At 42.4% G+C, this 20,236-nt stretch overlaps 1 protein-coding gene across 2 annotated transcripts in view; it reads left to right on the top strand.

Annotated features, from left to right (window-relative positions):
• KLF7 (Kruppel like factor 7) overlaps positions 1-19,947 on the top strand; it is a 71,136-nt gene extending 51,189 nt beyond the window's left edge. Inside the window, exons 3-4 of one of the 2 annotated variants that reach the window (XM_038422429.2) lie at positions 11,204-11,327; positions 18,309-19,947. In XM_038422429.2, the coding sequence (XP_038278357.1) occupies positions 11,204-11,327; positions 18,309-18,360 (176 nt within the window). In that variant the 3' untranslated portion in view covers positions 18,361-19,947. The remainder of the gene's footprint in view (positions 1-11,203; positions 11,328-18,308) is intronic. The other variant, XM_038422430.2, reaches the window with a different exon arrangement.
• Positions 19,948-20,236: the final 289 nt, after the last annotated feature.

Raw genomic sequence — 20,236 nt, 5'->3', positions numbered from 1 at the left:
CGTTCATTTTGAGAGCACCAAATCCTGTCGTCATACAGATGGGCAGTGGGAGGAGCCTTGTGTGGAACTGATGAATTTTTTTTCCATAGAAGTCTGGCGACTGGGTGTAGGGAGGTCACTCCCTAGATTGTGCTTAGTGCAATGCCATGGGGACTCGTTGTTTGCTGTCACACAGGTTGGCTTGGGACCAGGACCTAGACAAGGAAGATAATTCCTTTGCTCTTCCCTGTGAGCTGAGGGGGCATGGTGCTGCTGGAGATGCTGACTCTAGGAATAGATGACCTCCAGTGGTAATCTATGGTCCCATGGCACTTTCTGTAAAGGTAGAGATGCTAACTCTGTGTTCCCAGCCATAATGAAGTTCAGGTAATTGCTTTCTGCTTGCCTAAGTTCTCCCTGCAGTTTCAATTCACCTCCCGTTGTGTAGTCGGATTATGCATTGTTAAAGAGTTGTGTTTCTCCTGCAGTGTAACTGCATTTCAGTTTGTGGTGCCTCTGTGTTCACATACCCACCTTACGAAGGCGATGGGAAGCTTAACCTGTGAGATCACTGGATGCAAAGGCGCTACGGATACAAAAACTAGTTGCAAAACTAGTTGTGTACTGTTAAGGTTCCACAAGATTCTCTAATATAGGAGCTAGGGGACAGAGCATGATATCTACTGAGGAGATGAAGAGCATTTAATAAAAGTATGTGACCAGTAGTAGGGGATAACTTTGGCTTCGGCAAAAGAAGAGCTGCGGCTGGAGAAGGGGGAGCAATCCTTTGAAGAAGAAGCTTCAGCAAAAATAAGGTCACGGAACCAAGTACATCATCACAAATGGAAAATACAGATACCAACACCAGCAGCTTAAAAACAGAAGAGATGAGCAAGAGTGATCCAGCCAGGAGATAAGGCCTAGATAGCAACAACATTCCTGAACCTAGTAGAAGAAGAGTAATGGGATACAATAACTTCTGCCTAGACTAGCAAAGGGAAGTAATATACTGTGCAGCAAAGCTAAGGGGGAGATTCTGATACCTGTACTCCCTTTGAGTGGCACCTCACTCCTTGAGCTGTCCCATTGAAGTCAACGGCACTTCCTGCAGAGTCAGGCGGCATTCAGTAGCAGTAAGGATATTTGAATCTGGCCCTAAACTCTTTCTGTGCATCGTTTTTCAACAGAGGATGATGGAGAAATCTCTACTCTGCGAATGCTTTTCGCACCTAGCAAAGGTGAAGACCAGTCAGAAATGGAAACAACTTAAGTTGTTAAAATGCAGTCACAGTTACATCACGGACTGGATGTGACTGATCTGAGCATTTCAGAGGAAACCAAGGTTGAAGCATCTGAGCCACTAACAAAATGATGTGCTTGAAAATGTGTCCCATGTATTGTGTCCACACTGAACAGAAGCCTGAGGATGACTATGGGTAATAGAGAACTGTGCACCTTTTGTTAGCACCCACTGGGAAAATTAATTTAAAAGACACATGAAGGACCTGGATAGGATGATGACAACCAAGCATTGTTTTTGTAAGTTATAATTGTGCCTTTCTAACCTGCTGCAGCTGTTGGAGTGTGAGATCAGGACATAGGGTGACCAGATGTCTCAATTTTATAGGGACAGTCCTGATATTTGGGGCTTTTTCTTATATAGGTGCCTATTTCCCCCACACTGTCCCGATTTTTCATACTTGCTATCTGATCACCCTATCAGGACAGGGTCTAGAACCAGTGGGGATCATTTTATTTACTTTTCAAGAAGCTTTTGCTTAAGGCCACGTGCAAGGAATTTTGATAAACTATAATATGCTGCAATGGATTAAAAATGATTCAGAGACAGGGGCTTCCATCTAAGGAGAGTTTAAATAATAGGCTAGTCAGTTTGGAATGGAGAAGGTAGAAGCATAGAGTACAACCCAAATTATCCAGAATTTTTAGAGGGCATGCAAAAACCTTTGTATGACTGGGGAATCAAGGCTAGCAGGCTTAAGTCTTTCTCTGCTCACAGTCATCTTTATATGTTACAAAGAAGCCCAAAGGAGCATAAATCCAATTGTTTTGCTTTGCAAATCAATTTTAAAACAGATCAGAATACTTTTTTTGTTGTTGTTGCTACATCTAATTAACTCGTGCCACTTATTGCTTCAAGATCTTGAGGCAAATGGCTGAGTACAAATGAAAAACATTAGATATTTATGGGCTAGAGTTTTAAAGTTGGATGCCTAAATCTGTGTTTAGGCATGTAAGTGCTACTTTAGACAGCTAAACCTTTAGTTAGACACCTAACTGTTAAACTCATATTTGAAGATTGGGCCCACAATGGAAAACATCTGCATTTCTGCTAGCTAAGATAACCCTTATAAGGGCTCGTGTTTCAAGATAAAAGCCGATCACCAGCTGGGCACAGAACGAACTGTCCCCTCATGGTATAATATTGCACAATTAGGAGTATAACACAGGATTTTACACCTTTCCCTGAAGCATCTGCTCCTTTACCTCTGACAAAAGCAGGATATTGGGATAGCTGGACAATTGAGCAGTTCTGGTAGGCCAATTCCCATGTCCATACATGATTATTAATGCAGTAGAGACTTCTGGAAGCAAAATGTTATTTAAAGGTGGATGATTTTATATAAATACTTGTGTATTTAATAGAATGTGTCTATTTTTGTTTAGTTTATTATATGTTGAATTAGCAGTAGACACTATGGCTGCTTGCATAAGCTTTCAATCACCTTTTAGTTTGCAAAACATTTGCCTTTTCAGATGTTTGGTCTTTACCCAGTGGGAGTGGCTGGTTGTTTTGTTTTGAAGTTTGAGCAAAAATTTTTGTTTTTGTACAAGAGGCAGGAGTAATGGAGAGGGACAGGGCAGGGAAATACTTTCCCCTTAGAAAATAATTTGTAAAAATTATAGCACTGTAAGGACTGGGGTTGGAAAGTTGGTATTGGTCATGGAAATAGCCCTTGTGTAGAAGACATACCTTTGAGCATACTTGGTGAAAATTGGTTTGGATTGACTGAGTTATAATTCATTGAAAATTGCTCTTTACACATGTGCAATACAATTAGTACAATTTTATTAGCACTTTTAAGTGTTGTTCAGAGTACATTGAATAGCAGTCTTTTCATTGACTTTGTGGGCTTTGGATCAGGCCCAGCAAGTGGGTATTATCACTATAGATAAATCTCTCTTCCCCCCCCCGCCCCGCCCATATCATAAAGTCACCAACCTGGTAAAGTTCTAAGTCATCAAATGATACATATTCTTAGTGCATTTGAGTCGCTATTTATCATGATGGAGTTAATTACTCCAGGTGATTTATGAGCTGGTGTTCTCATCTCCCTTAGAACTGAAAAGAGTTAACCATGCCTGTTTCCAAAATCCAGATGAAATAATGCAATTCCGGATATAAACTTCTCAGCCAATAGTTTGTGCATGTTGAACTAACCCATCTTAAATTGGCTTGCACAATACACTGTAGCAAAAGACTACAGCATAGCATCATAGAAGAACTATTCTACATGTTTTTTGTTAATTCAAAAAAGGCCTTTTTACTTTTTTAAAAAATCAGAATTTTTTTGGACAAAACTGGAAAATGAGAAATTCTGGGGAGTTTTTCATTTTTTCCTGTCTCCTTTTCCCCCCTTCTCCTTTTTTCCTCCCTGTTTTCCAGAGGCAAAAGGAAAAAAGGGGGTAAAAAATTAATACAAAAAAATTTCAAACAAAAAAAATGTTCCTTTTTCAAAACCTGCAGCACAAAAAAGAATTAAAAATGTTAGCATATTTTTGTGAAAATATGTAACCATTTTTCCACCAGCTCTAATCACTGATAAGTCTTCCTATGTTGCCTAGAATTTCCCAGAGAATCTATATGCACAAAATGAAAGTCCGCAAACTATAGATCTTTGCCACAGAGTTGTGCCTTGTGGACATTTATGGTGCGTGTTATAAATAGCCCTTTTCATTACTTGCTCTTCAGTGTAACTTGCAAAAAAAAAAAAAAAGTTTATTGTGGGGTCCTGGAAAAATCTTTCAAAGTGAATTGAAATCTTTGAGTTTTTGCCCCCTGTCCCCCTTCATCTGTTTATTTTGCTGTGGTTGCCTCCTCTTGAGCTTTTAGAGCTCAACTGAATTTGAAACTAAAAGCTCTTATTAGAGGAGATGATTTTTTTTTTTAAGTTCTTCCAACCTCTCTGGGGACAAAAATAATGGCAGCTTGAAGCAGCAGAGAATCAGTAATTAGGGCAAACAGCAATGCCTAGCATGACTGGGGGAAAATATGAGGAAAGGAGGAGAAGAGTGCAACAGACAGATTTGTACAGTCTGTTACTAGGAAACCACATCAGTATTAAATGCAGTGTGCTAATTGGCTAGCAGTCACTGCCAGGGTACCAACCTTGGCCTGCTACACAGCTGTTTCTGCTCTCTGGTTGCTAGGCAACTGCATCCACTCCCCCCCTTCCCCTCCCACGCACTTATTCTAGAGGCTAATTGGCTACTTTTGCTGCTGGTGTTGCTGCTGGGTACCAGTCTGGGCCTGCTGTTCTCCCGAGGGGTCTGAGGTGGGGGAGGATATGTTGGCAATTAATGGAGCATAAGTGCAAATTCTACACAATGCCTGGCACCTGTGTCCCCAGTCCTGCTCTTTAAACTAAATCCTTCTGCTCTGAGCACACATCAGAATCCTGGAGCATCTTTCTTGGCTAAGCTTATTAAAATATATTTAAAAGAAAATCAGAATTTAGAAGGCTTTATGGCTCTTTATGGGAGAATAAACATGGTATTCCTCAGACTGCTTTCTGTTCAGCGTGCGTGTCGATGGACAATGGATATTTATTAAATGCTTCTTTGCAAGGAGGGTAGAAAATGGAGTGTTTTCCTTTCTTTGAAATTAGTTACATGTTTTGAACCTTGTTGGCTATATCCCTGGGGGGGGGGGAGGGGCGATGTGTATGTATATAGGAAATAAGGTGGAATCAAAATAATTTATTTTCATGCACTGAATGACTATGTGCAGAAAACTGCTACGGGCTTTGTGTGTGAAAGACTCTTATTGGGCACTTAATTTCTCTTTCCCCACTTCTAAAATGGACATGAATATAGCCACATTTATACAGGCACTTTTGAGCTTTTTGGATGAAAAGATCTATACCATGTTCATGTAAATCAGTACTAATTTTAACATGTAATCATCCCTATTGACCTAAAAAGAGTCACAACCTTGTCTCATTGTGTATTTGACACTCCTATCACATTCTGCCTAATGTCCGTTTGCTTTGTACCATCACCTTTGAGGCGGTAGTTATCTTTCTGGCTGGTGCCAAAATGGTAATGAAAAAACAATTCTTGTATAGGCAGAAAAGAATGATGAAACAGTTAAATACTCTCCAGTACCCTCTAGTCCTTTGTATATTTAAATAAAAAGTCATTTTCCATTTCTCAGTAAAAAAAAAATCAATTAGAGAATGAAAGGACCTTAAGAGAAGCTGAAATTGATTTTATAAGTAGTTTCACTTTTGCTTAGTTGAGGAGAGGCACACAAGTTGCAGGACACAGAGGTTGTATATTTAACCTCCAGAGTGCGTGTCTGTGTCTTTTCAGGAGACTTTTCCGTCTCAGCTGTGTGAGCCATACAATTGTGACTTGTGACTCCTCACTTGAAACTGTGGATGGAGAGCCGGCAAAGGATCTTGGACTACTCCAAATCTGTCTCTAGAGAGACTGGGGTTCACAATAGCCCATGCTCCATCATGGAGTAGAGTGTACACAGTGAAATGAGAGGTGGGTAGTGGTGGTGCATAGGGCACTGAGAGGGTTATTATTAAGGTATGAGTCTTTTGGAGGAGTCCTTGAAATCTGTCATCCTTTCTGCAACATGCTGATGCTGAAGATCACTTGGCATCTTTCGTAGAAATAACGGTTTGACCTAGTGTCCTTGACCAACAACGTTTTCTATTGTGCAGCATGCTGGGTATTCTGCCCGATTATTACCCTTGCCCCAGCAAAGGCTTTGTTTCACTGGTACGCTGTGTATGTAATTTGTAAAGCACTCTGGGATGAAAGCTAAATGTAAGATACATGTCATGTGATTATTGTATTAGGCTTCTTATTGTGATACAATAGGCTTTTGTTATTAAGACAAACTGTGAGCAAAACCAAATTCATGTATTACACATCTCCTCAAGGCAGTGTGGGTAGGGAGCCATTCACCACTGAAATCCCAACCCCACCCCACCCCCATCTGGAATTCTCGTGTTACTTCCTGTTTCACTAAAGCAATCCCAGAATGTGTTACTCCGTGACCTATGCCTGGGATTGCCTGGGTTTCAATGACACGGACACTTCTGCTGTGTGATGCTCCATTCTAGGCTACTCTCTCTGAAACAGCAGCTGTAGCTCACGAAAGCTTATGCTCTAATAAATTTGTTAGTCTCTAAGGTGCCACAAGTACTCCTTTTCTTTTTAAGGATTTTGCAGAAGAGATGGGAAGGAGAACTATAGAAAGGTTCTCTAAAAAGTCAGTGAGGCTGCTCTGATCCTGCTCCTACTCACATAACTTCCTGCTGCTTATCTCCCCCTCCCCACTTTTGCTTAGGGGAGAGTTCAGGAGAACGAGCCTGCATTTAACTCCCTATTCAGTTTTGCTTTGCAGTTCACCTTTGACTATCTCTACAAGGAAGCAAGTGGAATACAAATTTCTAGCAGTGACTCTCAGCCCACACAATCTCTTAACAGCTCAGGCTTTTGAAATTGTTTTTTCTTCCTCCCCTCCCCCCCGCACACATAATCTCGTTTTATCTCCAATTTGTAAAAAGGGAGGGAAATAGAATTTCCAGTTTTGTACTGATTACAAAAATGCACAATTGTGGGTCCTGAAACCATGTGAAAATAAGTTACAGTGGAAGAGCATATGCTGACTTTTTATGGAGGTTTTCTAATGTTTTATGTTTATGACTTTACATAGTATTGAAGAATGAAAGGGACTTCATTTTAAAATTTAAATGAAGTTCAAAATGTATGTCATCAAGGATCTATTTCCCCCTCCCTGCATTCTTCAAATATTTTGGCTGACTCAGCAACACTTGAGGAGAGTTTCCTTATTGTCACACAGGGGAGAACTGAGAGAAACCATAAGGGACTTATGCCTGGATGTTGCAAAGAGCTCAGTGTGGTGTGGACCCCAGGAACTGCATAGATCAGGGTCTAATACTACTTCAAATAAATGTCATGATTTCACAAAAGACATTGCAAACAAAATATTTTGACAGTTGCAGTGTTTGGGACCGGGGAGGAGGGGGTGCACACTCATTTCTGGTATATTAATTTATTATTTTATAAAGTTACAGGGTGAAATCCTAGCCCCGTTGAAGTCATTGAGAGTTTTGCCATTAACTCCAGTAAAGCCAGGATTTCACCATGTACTCTCTTATTCACACGTTTCCTCTATTAAAACAGAAGAGCACATTGAATTCATCCCTCATCATTTTTTTCCACTGTTACCACTACTGAGATCAGAGGGACACCCCACTCCCAGACACCCTTTGTGGGACCAGTAGCCAAGAGAGGCTTTTAATTTTATCTACAATGGGTAAGAGTAAAGCAACAATGAAAAGATACAGTTAGTTCTTATCCTTTGTGCACAGAGGTGCTCACGGAAATCTCTCCCTACCCCCACCCTCCCATTTTCAAAATTGCTATATGGGGGTGGGGGGGGGAAGCTAATCTATTTTAGGTCTGTGGGACAAGGATCTCTTTTTGACATGGCTTTAAAGGTCACAGGCACTTTTGCCTTTCTGTTATGCCACACGACTGACTGTAAGCAAGCAGGCTGCCTGGGAGCACAAAGGAGCTGTCTGACATTTGACAGAACATGGCTAATGTTACAGAGGAAGGGAATCTGAAGACAAAACCGGACTCTATGCTATGCTAAGACAAATTGGGGACAGAGCCCCTGGAGCACAGACAACAGAGATATGTAGCATGCCACCCATACATGTATTCTAGACAGGCCTAACAGAACTACTGCTGGCCTTCAATAAGCTAAATACAGCACTCTACATTCTGAAAGCACTTGGCAAACGTTAATTAGACAAATCCATCTTCAGTCATAATGCCCACTGATTTCAGGCAAAGACTACAGTATTTGTTAACAACCTTTCTGTTCTGTAGATGATTGTACGTTAGGCTGTCTGTACCTGCCAGTTTTGAACAAGCGTCAGCATCTCTCACTCTCTCCATAAAGTATGCAACAAATGCACAGCCACGCAGAAACACATCTGCCTTGCTGTCTCCATTGTGAGCGAGGCATCTCTTCTCTTGCAGCCACACAAGCTAAATGATTTTCACCATGCACATTACCCTCTCTCTCTCTCACACACACACACAAAATTTGTTACTATGGTGTGTATTGCTTTTAAAAACAACATGTTAGTTGTCCAGTAGAGCAGCAGCTCAATGGTCCACCATCAGGGACAAGTCCAGAATATGGGGTGTCATTTCTGGGTGTCCACTTTCTATGCCAGTGGAGACCCAGGGCAGCATACAAATCTTGCCCTGGATCTCTAGGAGAGAGCATGTAGGCTGTAGTACACTTGAGGGCAGTGTTTGGGTGGGCTAGCATTGGGGGCAATGCCTGAGCCACGGCTGAGATGGGCATGGGAAACACCACCTTGCCTGTGATCTAGGCCCTGATGGAAATGAAAACCTTGAATGGCTTTCTGAGCGGAAAATTCCTTTTTAACAAATTTGCCTCAATGTGTCTAGCTTGTTCCAATCCAGCATGTGCTATGTTTGTTCTGTTTTCTCATTGTTACCAGCCGGCGGTTTCTTTAGGATTTCTTTTATTTTTACTGTCTAACCCAAAAATGGCTGGGACAAACACACAGCTTAGAAGAGAATTAGGGCATCCTAAATACTACAGCACATATAAATGTAGGCATGTTTCATTGGCCTCTTTTGCCTAGGTCTTGCAGCACACGAGGGACCTGCTGTTCTAAGGCCTTGTGCTCTAGAGCTGTAGAGGAATGTTACCTGTACAGTGTGGTGAATGTTCATGATTGGCTTAAGATATCTGGGCTCTGTTTTATGCACTCTCATATGGTATTCTGGGGGGGAAAACCAACACCACCTGCCTAGATTGAAATTCAGGGAGAATGCGATTGGAAATGAAAATCCTGCTGCCTCTTCTTTTTTTGTTTTTTTCTTGAACCCTCCCCCATCCACTACCTTTTATTCTTTAGGGCCTATAGACTGTGATTGCTTGACTGATGGATCGGTCTGTGCCTTGGCATTTCTCCATCTGCTGCAGCCTCATGTAGGGTTTCCTCTTCTAATAGGAACGATGCAATGCATCCTTTCATGGGTTCTGCTTTTCAAACTTGAGTGGAGGATAAAAGGCTTGAATTGCTGAACTCTGGTAGATATCCCAGCCCATTCTCCTCTCCTCTCTGTGCCAGCTTTCCACTTTATCTTTGGAGCAGCAGAGCCTAGCTTGTAATCAATAATGTTTGGTAAATGACTAGTCACAGAGAAGCTTTTCCTACCCATACTGGGCCAAATCAGTTCCTGGGGTAACTGTTGCAGTCAGTGGAGTTACACCAGCTTACTGTGTCGCTCCTAGTTTTGCACTATAAACTATTCAGATCTCTCTCTAGTACCTGCTGAATATATTCTGTGGTAAATTCATGACATTGGGAGACCTGACACGCTATATTTGGTATTTAAATCTGCTGAGAGAGATTTAAAGAAACACCTTAGCAATTTTCAGAATTTAAAAAACAAAAACAAAAACAACTTTCCCTCCCTGCTTATAATTACCCCTTTGAAGGTTAACAATGAAACCTGTTTCCTCCCTGTATTCTCGCTCATCCCCACCTCCCCTAATGCCGCCAGCCTCTTTTTATTGCTGGGTTGCTCAGGAGGGTTGGGCATAGTGCCATGGCTGCAATGTAGGAGAAGAGCATTCACACATTTGTTCAGAGGAGATGTGGTAAATGTGTGCACACGCCCATACTTTGCAATCCTGTAGAGAAAGTGGCCGTGTGGCTGGGGGAATTTTGGACCTTGACAGTATCCACTAGTTGGGGATTGATCTTGCTTTGGGCGGGGGTTGGACTAGATGACCTCCTAAGGTCCCTTCCAACCCGGATTTCTGTGATTCTAAAATGTTAATGGCCTTGGAGTACCGTCCTTGAGGTCATGGGTGCTACACCAGAGCTGCATTTGACCCCAGAACCTGGTTTGTGGTATCAAATGGGGAAAGTGAACACAGCGGAGCGGATTCGGCACTGACTTCTAACCCCTGCAGCCCCACTGACTTCAAGGGAATTGTATGAGAGAGAGTGTTCCATGTGGGATAACAGCTGATAAACATATGGTCATAAAGGTGCTAATCAGTCACAATCGCCTGTGGGATTAACAGATTTAAAGAGAACAGTTCTCTTCTTGCAGCACCGAAAATATCATTTGCACTTTATAATCAACTAAGCAGGTGCATCTAAGTGGGGATACAAGTCATGGGGTCTGGGTGGTAGGAAATGTGAGTGCTACCAGGGTGGGGGATGAAAGGCAACTCCTAAAAGCCAGAACTACAGCAATACTTTTCGTTAAATGGTATTTTAAGCACTATGGGTTTAATTACATGTGCAGTTGTACGCCTATTTGCCTGACATGCATGGGCAATCATGATGTCTGTGCACAGGAATAGCCACTTGCATGGGCAGTAACCAGATTTGTGCACACAATGCTGACTCAAGGAATTGAAAACAAGCCTACGGCAACACAGCTGTGGGGGTGTTTGGATTTTTTAAAAACAAAAATAAACAAAAAAACATTGACGGGTTTGAAATATTTCTTTCACCAAGGTAGCACAAGAATTTAAGATGTAATGAAGTTGGGGCCTGATCCAAAGACCATTCAAGTTGATGGAAAGTTTCCTATTGACTTCAGCGGGCCTTGAAACAGGTTCAGAATGGACAATTGCTTTTGGGAGTCTGCCATAGATTTGAAGAGTCTGAGTGAATATAAGTCATTGGTGCTTGCGTGCTAGGCAACCAGGTGTGGGGCAAACGTGGGGCAACATCAGTGGTGCTCGTGCCCTATGTGGCTAACTGGGAGGCAAAGGCCTGGCTGGCTGGGTGTGGGACAAAGGGTGGGCAGGTTTAGGCAGCAGTAATTTCATTGCAGTACTGATTGATCTCTCGTCCCCCTGCAGGTGAGAAGCCTTACAAGTGCTCATGGGAGGGGTGCGAGTGGCGTTTTGCACGAAGCGACGAGCTCACGAGGCACTACAGGAAACACACAGGGGCAAAACCCTTTAAATGCAACCATTGTGACAGGTAATGCAGCCTTCTAACTCTAGTGTTCAAGCAAATGTACGGCTAGTGAAAGAGAGCCCACTGCCAGCCCCCAGGGACCAAAGCCTCTGGCTTTCCATACGGCATACACAACAGCAGTGCCTCTTTCCTTACAGTGCATGGCCCATGTTTTTTTTGCCCTGAAACCCCTCTCTTCTTTGGTGGCCAGCAGGAGTGTCAGGCGTGGCGGGGGGGTTCTGGGAAGAGGAAGTTTGTCTGCTAGCATCTGGGCTGGGACCAGCAACTAATTTCTGTACCTGGTTTTCCTTATGGATACCCCTCAAGGCCAGATTGTGGTCCCATCGAAGTCAGTGGGAGTTTTGCCATTGACTCTGACTGGAGCAGGATTTGGCCCAGTGCACAGCTTTGTTTAGCAAAATCTCGCTTTAACGTGCATAAACTCTACCCAGCCTGCTAGCTGCAACAACATCTTGGCTTTCCCTCTCCGTGATCCCATGTGACTTGGGCAACAACAAAAGCCTGAATTCCCAGCTACCCTCCCACACTTACAAAATTGTGGTTGGACTCCACCTCTTGGCTTCCTGGTCCCTGTAAAGGAAGTTACCTGAGGACTGTCAAACCTCACAAACCAATGGGTCAAGGGAGTCAACACAGCCTAAGATGGGGAATGTGTGATGCTCACAGATTCTCACGTAAATGGCGAAGGTACCCAAGATCTAGAACCAACCCGAGGGGGCTGACAGCATTTTCCTTTTTCTGCATGTTAAATCTATCACTGATCCTCTGGTTCAGTTAACTGAGCACACAGCCCTTTGTTTGCCTATAAGAAGAGAGGCAAACAAAGGACTGTTGTAGAGGGGGCGGGAGACAGTTCCTGGGGAAACAAGGGCAACATTTTCAGAAGTGCCTATGTGATTTAAGCACATCTGAAAATTTTACCACTAGGATTTTGGGTGAAATCAAAGGAGCCCTGACTAGTCACACTGACTGAGAATCTAGTCCTCTTGTCTTTAAATCACTCACGTGACTACCTCAGTTTTATGTAATACTGTAGATTTAATATTTGGTCATGTCTTTTTAAGCACCTAGATCCAGGGATAAGTACCCAAAGCCAGGTTTTCCAAAGAACTCCCCGTCCAACAGCTCTAATTTGGGCAGCTAAAAGTGAGACGACTGGGTTTGCCTAGAGAGCTGTCTGCTCAGCAGCTGTCATCCAGAACAATGGGAGCTGCTGGCTGCTGATTCCTGTTGAAAATCTGGCCTCTTAATTTAGGTGCCTGAATGGAAGCAGAGCTCTTTTGAGAATCTGGTCCCGGTTGTGGTTGCTGAGCATTTTTGAAAATCTGGCTCTTAAAAATAAATACATAATTGGGGTGGAGCAATAGAGAGACTACACAAGGAATCACATCTGACAGTACTGACATTATCAAACAATAACCCTTCCCCCCAAAACTGGAGGCTGGCAATGCCCAGGGTGAAGGCTGGATCCAGTGTAGGCATAATCAAATAATGTGCTTGCATCTGAACATGTTATCCAGCTAATCCTATTTATATATATTTTTAAGAGGCTTAAGAAAATTACCCGTCTTTTTAATGCAGCACTAAGGTTCTCCGTTATGATAAGAAAATGGTTTGTAATACAATATAGAGTTTATAAAGCCTGTGGGCACACCAGAGTGGCCAAGAGCAAGCATAGAGAAAGGATACATAGAACATAGACAGGGACACATCCTTTGATGAGAAGGAAATTTGATCATTTGCACATCCTGTCTTTCCAAGATCCTCATCCTCCACTCTCCCCCCACCCCCAACCAAGGGCTTCCTCTGTCTTTCAGAATGATAAAGGACAAACCAAGCACAGACCCTCTGGAGTCTTGCCTTTTTATAAACATCTCTGTGAAGTAGAAGAACATTGATGTTTTTTATTTTTATTGTAAGAGGCTGCTTTCTGCTTGTCTTTGCTCTTTAAGAACCAACCAAGTCCCTTCCCGCCAATCCCTTAACCCCCCAATAAACAAACAACCCTTTTTGGTTTCTGTTGCAAAAAGACAACAGTTGTGATCATTCAGATCCAAGGATATCTCACCACTCACTATTAACTCAATAATCTCCTTTAGTCGTTTGTTACATGTCAAGTTGGAAGAATAATATCTCTCTCTTTTTATCTAAGTGTTTTTTCTATAGCAGCCACCATCACAGTGTCTATTTGCTGTTTTATTCAATGAATTTGTTCCCTTAAAATTGTCAATTTTCCCCCCATTTGACTAAATCTATGGCTAGGTAAAAAGTATTCAGCAGTTTAAACTGATCATATGTGGTGTAATCTGTCCATCAATTTTCCACCACCCTTTCACTAGGTCTAGTTTGGGAAGCTCAGGGACTCACTGTGTTTAAAGTGGTTCAGAGTGATGGCTCCTTTACTTCACTGGGCCTGCTTTGACTTAACACTTTCTTTCCTTTCTCTTCCTCTTTCCCTCTTCCCAAGTGTGCTCACCGCCCCCTACTCCAGGCCTGTATTCAGGCATGCTCTTAAGTACATACTTCAGTCCATCCATATTCAGGAAAGCATTTAAGCATGTGCTTCAAGTTAAACAGGTGCTTTCCCGAATTAAGGTCCCAGATAGAGAAATGGGATTCTCACTATCTCTAAACTGCTCCCTCTTAGATTTCTTTTTAACTTCTTCCTTTTTACCCTCCACTAATGACAGACGTGTCCTTGCCTACAGTAAACATCCTGGTTTTCTGAGCTTTAAGTAGCCTTAGGTACATCTTTTAACAGTCTCGATGTAGTGTAAACCAACTGCACACCACTCTTCAGAGGTGAAGGTGAGTACTTTGGCAATCAGAGCATGAAAATGGTGATTGAACTACCAGTAGGGGGAGCGTTTATGTACGTGATCCATCAACGAGTCCATTAAATCCCCCTTTTTCAGGGCTGTGGCTTTACACCACAAGCCTTTTGGATTGTATTCATGCTATCAGCCTAGAGGACAATTTTTAAAACAACCCATATAGGTCAAATCAGGTGTTATAACTTTTAGAGAGAAAAGGAAGTGGGGGTGGGGAGACAGGAAGCTAGAAGTCTGTCACTTTATTTTCTCCCTCCCCAAGTGCGCACGCATGCACACTTTCTCCCTTTTTCAAACAATGTTGGTGGCTTCTTTTTAAAGCACCAAACTTTCAGGCACACACTGTTTTTGGTGTAAATGGAGGTGCCAAGGGCATGCTCCAGGACCAATGACTTCAATCAGTTTTGTAGCGGACCTTTGGCCTTGGGTGGAAACACAACTCTCTTTGTCATGAAAGGGGATTAACAGCTGAAGTTCCTTCTGGAAAAACAGGATCCTTTAAAATGAAGTGTTTAGTTTTGCCCCCACGTCTTACAGGACACAGATCGTGTTGTTAATTTTGGTTGGCAAACTACCACTGATGTGAGGAGCAGCATATGTACAGCTAGTGGTGTATGCTTTGGAGGCAGCTGGGAAGAAAGCAGAGGGAGCTGAAGTAGCCCAGAAGGAGATGAAAGAGCCCCCTGAGTGGCTGAGGCACCATGAACGTGTTGGTTATTAGCGTTGCTGAAGAAATAGTTGAGAAGCTTTTCAGAACCATGGGTGACTTTACATACCCTATGTCAGAACACCTGGGTGAGCCATGGCCACAGCTGTCAGTGTTCAACTGCGGGAAACATGATGAAAAACTCTTCAATTTTATTTTAATATATATATGGGTATCCTCCTTGACTGCAAGCTAAGAGCCATGTGCTCCTCTCCACCCAGCTGGAGGGGTAGGTAGATTGCTAAGAGGACCAAGTCTCTCCGGGTAGGATCTGAGCAGAGGAAAAAGATGGCTGAACATTATGTTCTCTTCCCATCCCAGCTGCCTCCCCTTGTTGCTCTGCAGCTGTGGAGATGAAACCCACCAGCCTGTTTGGAAGCAGGCAGTTTATGTCCATGCAAGCCCATCAGGAATTATGATAGTTTTATGCATTGCAAGCTGTTCCTGCTAGGAACAATGCAGGGACACATGCAGCCTTTCTGAATCCTGGAGGTGGTACGTACTGGGCGTGGGTACAACATGCAGCAATGCTATAGAGCTGGAAAAGTTGTGGAAACAGAGACCTGTCCTGTGGAAGACCAGAGATCTACAGGATTTTCCCTCATAGATCCCTATTTCCGAATCTATTGAGGACAACTGTCCATTCTGGGCCAACCTATTGCCAGCACCAGTTCCAAGAAGGGAAAATGTGGCCGGACCTCAGCCACTTAATAGCTGCAGATGCGTCTTGGGCTTTTTAATGGTAGCATTTAGCTGTAATATTTTGTGGGGACTTACATAACAACCACCATACTGGGTCAGATCAAAGATCCATCTAGCCCAGCATCCTGTCTTCTGACAGTGGCCAATGCCAGGATGCTGGGCTAGATGGACCTTTGATATGACCCAGTATGGTTGTTCTTATGTAAGTGATCCATTCCCTGTCACCCATTCCCAGCTTCTGGCAAACAGAGGCTAGGGACACCATCCCTGCCCATCCTAGCTAATAGCCATTGATGGACCTATCCTCCATGAATTTATCTAGTTCTTTTTTTGACTTTTTTTTCCCCCCCAGTTGAAACTGTCCTCCTCCTCTAGGAGCCTCCCCAGTAGATGAAGCTAACTGAATTACTAGCTGGGAAAGAGCCTGCAGGATTAGTTATGTATCATTTTATGAAGTATAAAAATATATTGGAGCAGAACATAAGGTTATTAATATGAAACAAACTTTTGGTTCGTTTATTAACATTAACAAATCTTGCCATGTCAGTGACTCAGCAGACTTTTAATCAATATTGCTTCTGGTTATCAGCAGGCATCCGAGAGAAGCAGTGGTCAGGTGGTGGTCTTGTGGCTGGTCATAGTTTAAAATGCCAGCTGGTGCCTGTCTTCCTGGCACCCATACTTGTTTTGGCAGCCATAATATCCACAGCATGCTGCTTTCTCCATTATCCTGATGAGAGAGAGAGATAGCTGTCCAAGGACATATTTGGTACCCTTCAGCTGGACAATACTAGCTGCGGTGAGCCTTCTGTATTAGAAGCCCACTGTCCATTGTAAGTCTTTCCTCTCTGTCTCTCTCTCCATATTTAATGCACATATGTCACCCTGGAACTTAAAAGAATGCCGGATTCCAACTCCATACCATTCTAAAATTGTTTTTTAAATTTTTCCTACTCTGTTTTGTAAAGAAGCATGGACCAGATCCTCAGCTGGTATGAATCAACATAGCATCATTGATTACACTGGAGCTATGCTGATTTATACCATTTGAGGATCTGGCCATATATGTGAAAGTTTTCTTGCAGATTTTCTGCTCTTACAATATTTATCATATTTGCTCACCCCTGCATACAAGTAGTAGTAGGCGCACAGAGGATCAGAGAATAATGGCAAAAGGACAGACTAAGTGTACTACAGACCTTTGCCCTCTGATTTTCATGATTCTTTCTTTGCCTCATGCTGAAGACACCGATGGGACCTGTTGCTTTTATCATAATTTATTCAGCATAAATCTGTTTGTGTGCACAACAAATTCTAGCAACAAGCTTTTTTAAAAGAAAATAAAAATAAAAAAGTGTTTGTCAGTGTTTATTTTGAAATGTAACTGTGTGGCACTGCATGAATTTTCAAAGCATCACAGACAGGTTAATTCTGGAAGTGGCCTGCCACAATGTACACTGGGCTAAGGTTCCGGCAACAAGCAGCAAATGTAATTGGTGGTGGATTCTTTTTATCATTACTAAATATAACTTAGAAAGTGTCATACAGGTTAGGGTGTCAAGAGTGAAGGTCAAGATTTTCAAAAGTTCCAAGCGATTTTGGGTACCTCGGGTTTTGAGGGCCTAGTCTGAGGCATCTTAAAGGGGCTTTATTTTTCAGAAAGTGCCAAACACCTGCCCTCTGGAAGCAGTCCTCTTTAAAAGGGATCACTAGGCACTTCTGAAAATCTTGGCCGAAGGCTGCTTTGTATATAGTGGTATTTGGGTGGCCAGTGTGAAAGCAGTTGCTGCTCTCAGTCCAATTCCTAGCATACTGCATTTGGCATTTACGTTCTCTCTTCCTTGCTGGAAAGGTTAGCAGAAGGGTCAAGGATCGAATGGCCATGAAGAAAGAATTGCCTGTTGTCCTCAGAAGTTCAGTCACAGTGAATACACTTTGGTGGAGCAAAGCACTGTGTTAATGTTGTGATTGGAGAGAGGTTTTCATTCTCTAAGGCTCTCATTCTGAGAGCCTTTCATAAGCACTAACATGCATCTACATTTTGCATGTGGTCTAAAGATAAGATGGCCTTGGGGGATAAAGCCCAGAACTTGGAAGTGAAAGACCTGGATTCTGTTGCTGGGTTTGCCAGACTTCTTGTGGGACCTCGAGCAAATTCCTTATCTCACTGTGCCTCAGTGTCCTCATCTATAAAATGGGGATAATGCCTAGCTTCCTCTCAGGGATGTTGTGAGACTACCTTCATCAATATCTGTATAGCACTCATTCTCAGACAGAAGGCTCTTTGGGCCAGATTTTCAACAGAGCTCTGCTTCGATTTAGCTACCAAAATGAGCAGCTCAGCCCTCAAATCTGGCCTCTTGTTTTGATGCCCAAGTGGGTGCTGAGGTCTTTTGATGATATGGCTACATCTAAGGGTGCTGAGCCCTTGAAAAATCTGACTCTATAAAATATGCAAAATTATTTAATTTTTATTACTACAGCTACTTAGTTAATGAATTAACTTGCCCATTCCCCAGTTTCTGATAGTATGAATCTGGTGGGGTTGGGCTGAGGGGAGAATCATCTGCTGATGGATAAGCCAGCATAGCTACTTATCTTGAATGGTCACTTATCTTGACTTTGTGACCACATGTGGCAGGTTCCAGGGAACTGCTGTAAACCTGGGTGAACATTGTTCTTGTGCATGATGGTAGAGGAGCAGAAAGGCCTGTTTTTAAAATTCTTATTTTGTTTGTTTTGCAGGTGTTTTTCCAGGTCTGACCATCTTGCCCTCCACATGAAGAGGCACATCTAAGTACCTAAAATCCATCAGCATGGCATAGATGTCAGCTGAGCTAAAAGACATGGCATGAAGGGTGGAACTCAGTTATAACCCGCTGCCTTGCGGAAGAAGAGAACTTGATCACATGTAAACCTCTGTACACAGACCACACACTCACACTGTCATGCACCCAACTATACTTAAATACATACATCTGTTCTTTATGCCTTGCCCCAGCTGGATGGAAGAAGGTGCAGGAGAGGAGATGGTGAAGTCAGTAAGATAGAATAATTGCTTACAGACTTCATCACCCATGGATTTGTTTCCAGCTATTGCCAGTAGAAATCAAAGTAAAATGGAAGAGGCTTCTCTGCAGGTGGACAGCAAGTAGGAGGGGCTTATTTAACTCGCTTCTCAATGCAACTCCATAGGAGAATATGTCGTCTTGAAGTTGCATATTTGTAGCACTAACTTTTCTTTTTAAATAGATGGGAGGGCGGGGGGAATAATGACCTAGAAAACCAAATCCCAGTTTGGTAGCCAAAATTAACCTCTTGGTTCCTTTGTTCTTTGTCTGAGAATTCCTAATGCTTGACACGTCAAACTTCTCACAGACACTTTGATCTGTCTTGGTTTTGGTTCTTCCTAGAACTGAGCTATTAGATCATTTTAAGTCAATACCAATGGCCTTAATGGTAGTTGACTGTGGAGTGACACCTGTGACATATACATCATCTGTTTGGCCTGAGTTTATGTAGACTTCATGGAGGACGATATTTTTGTTTGGGTATTTTTGTGTTAACTTTTTTTTGGCTATTGCATGCCCTATGCACTGGTAGGGATTATGGAAGCTGCTGGCATGACTGAAAAGCGGCCAAAGGAAGAGTCCCTGAAACACCACGTTATATCTCCATAGGCATCACCTTATTGCCATAGCTAGGACTTCTTGTTTGTCTAATGAAAATTTGAAAAGCTCATGTGGAAGCTTAGACATTTTATCTTTTCTCCACGAACAAGTGATCTTTAGAACTCCTTCTCTTCACCTGCTTATCTGTCTTGGACTGGACAATCAGGCATGACGACAGATTTCCTTCAGCACCATGTGAGCATGTTGGCTACAATCCACAGTGATTGACAAATTGTGTTGCGTATTCTTGTTATTCTATTGACCAGTTTAAAACATTGACTTTTATTTGTTGAAAGAGCACCTGCAAACATTTATTTTCTAAGCCTAACTTTTGGTTAAGCATCTTACAAAAAAAAAAAAAAAAAGCCAAAAATACTACTCCAGTCCCAGAGTGAGAACCTCTTCCAAATAAAGTGGCTTCATTCAGCATTAATCTTTTAAAGGAAAGATCACAGTCCTCCTTTCCCATTCATCAAGGTGATGGTATAGCCCTTGGATATAAAAAAAAATTGTAAGAATATTTAAAGAGTGAATGAAGGGTTGGCTTTTGTGCACAGCACTGAGGATTTTTCAAGCGATCGGTCTAAAGTATTGGTAGCATGGGTCCTATTCAACCTTCTGTACCATCCAGGATCAATGGAAGCCTCATGCTCACCCTTGAATCCTGTAGATAATTTGACCGTCTTGGCTCAAAGTGGACTAAATTTCTTGTTTTAAAAAAAAAAGTAATATATTATATATATATAAATACAACTTGCATTTATAGCAAGTTGGCACTGGCCCTAACTCCAGAGACTGCCTTTAGGACCATATAAAATGGCCTATGCAAGCAGGTGGGGTGGTCATTGGACAGGTTGTATATTTTGTATATTCTGGGACCCTCCCTACAAGACACGTCTAGAAATGAAACAAAATGGCATATGGTCCACAAATGGTTGCTGCTCTTTTATACTGTACTAGCCAACTGCCCTCCTTTGACTGTTTTGACTCATTGACTGTTAA

This window comes from Dermochelys coriacea, chromosome 11 (assembly GCF_009764565.3).
Source record: "Dermochelys coriacea isolate rDerCor1 chromosome 11, rDerCor1.pri.v4, whole genome shotgun sequence".
NCBI classification, from domain to species: Eukaryota; Metazoa; Chordata; order Testudines; family Dermochelyidae; genus Dermochelys; species Dermochelys coriacea.
The sequence above is the reverse complement of the archived record's forward strand: the minus strand, read 5'-3'. Positions and strand labels throughout refer to the sequence as shown.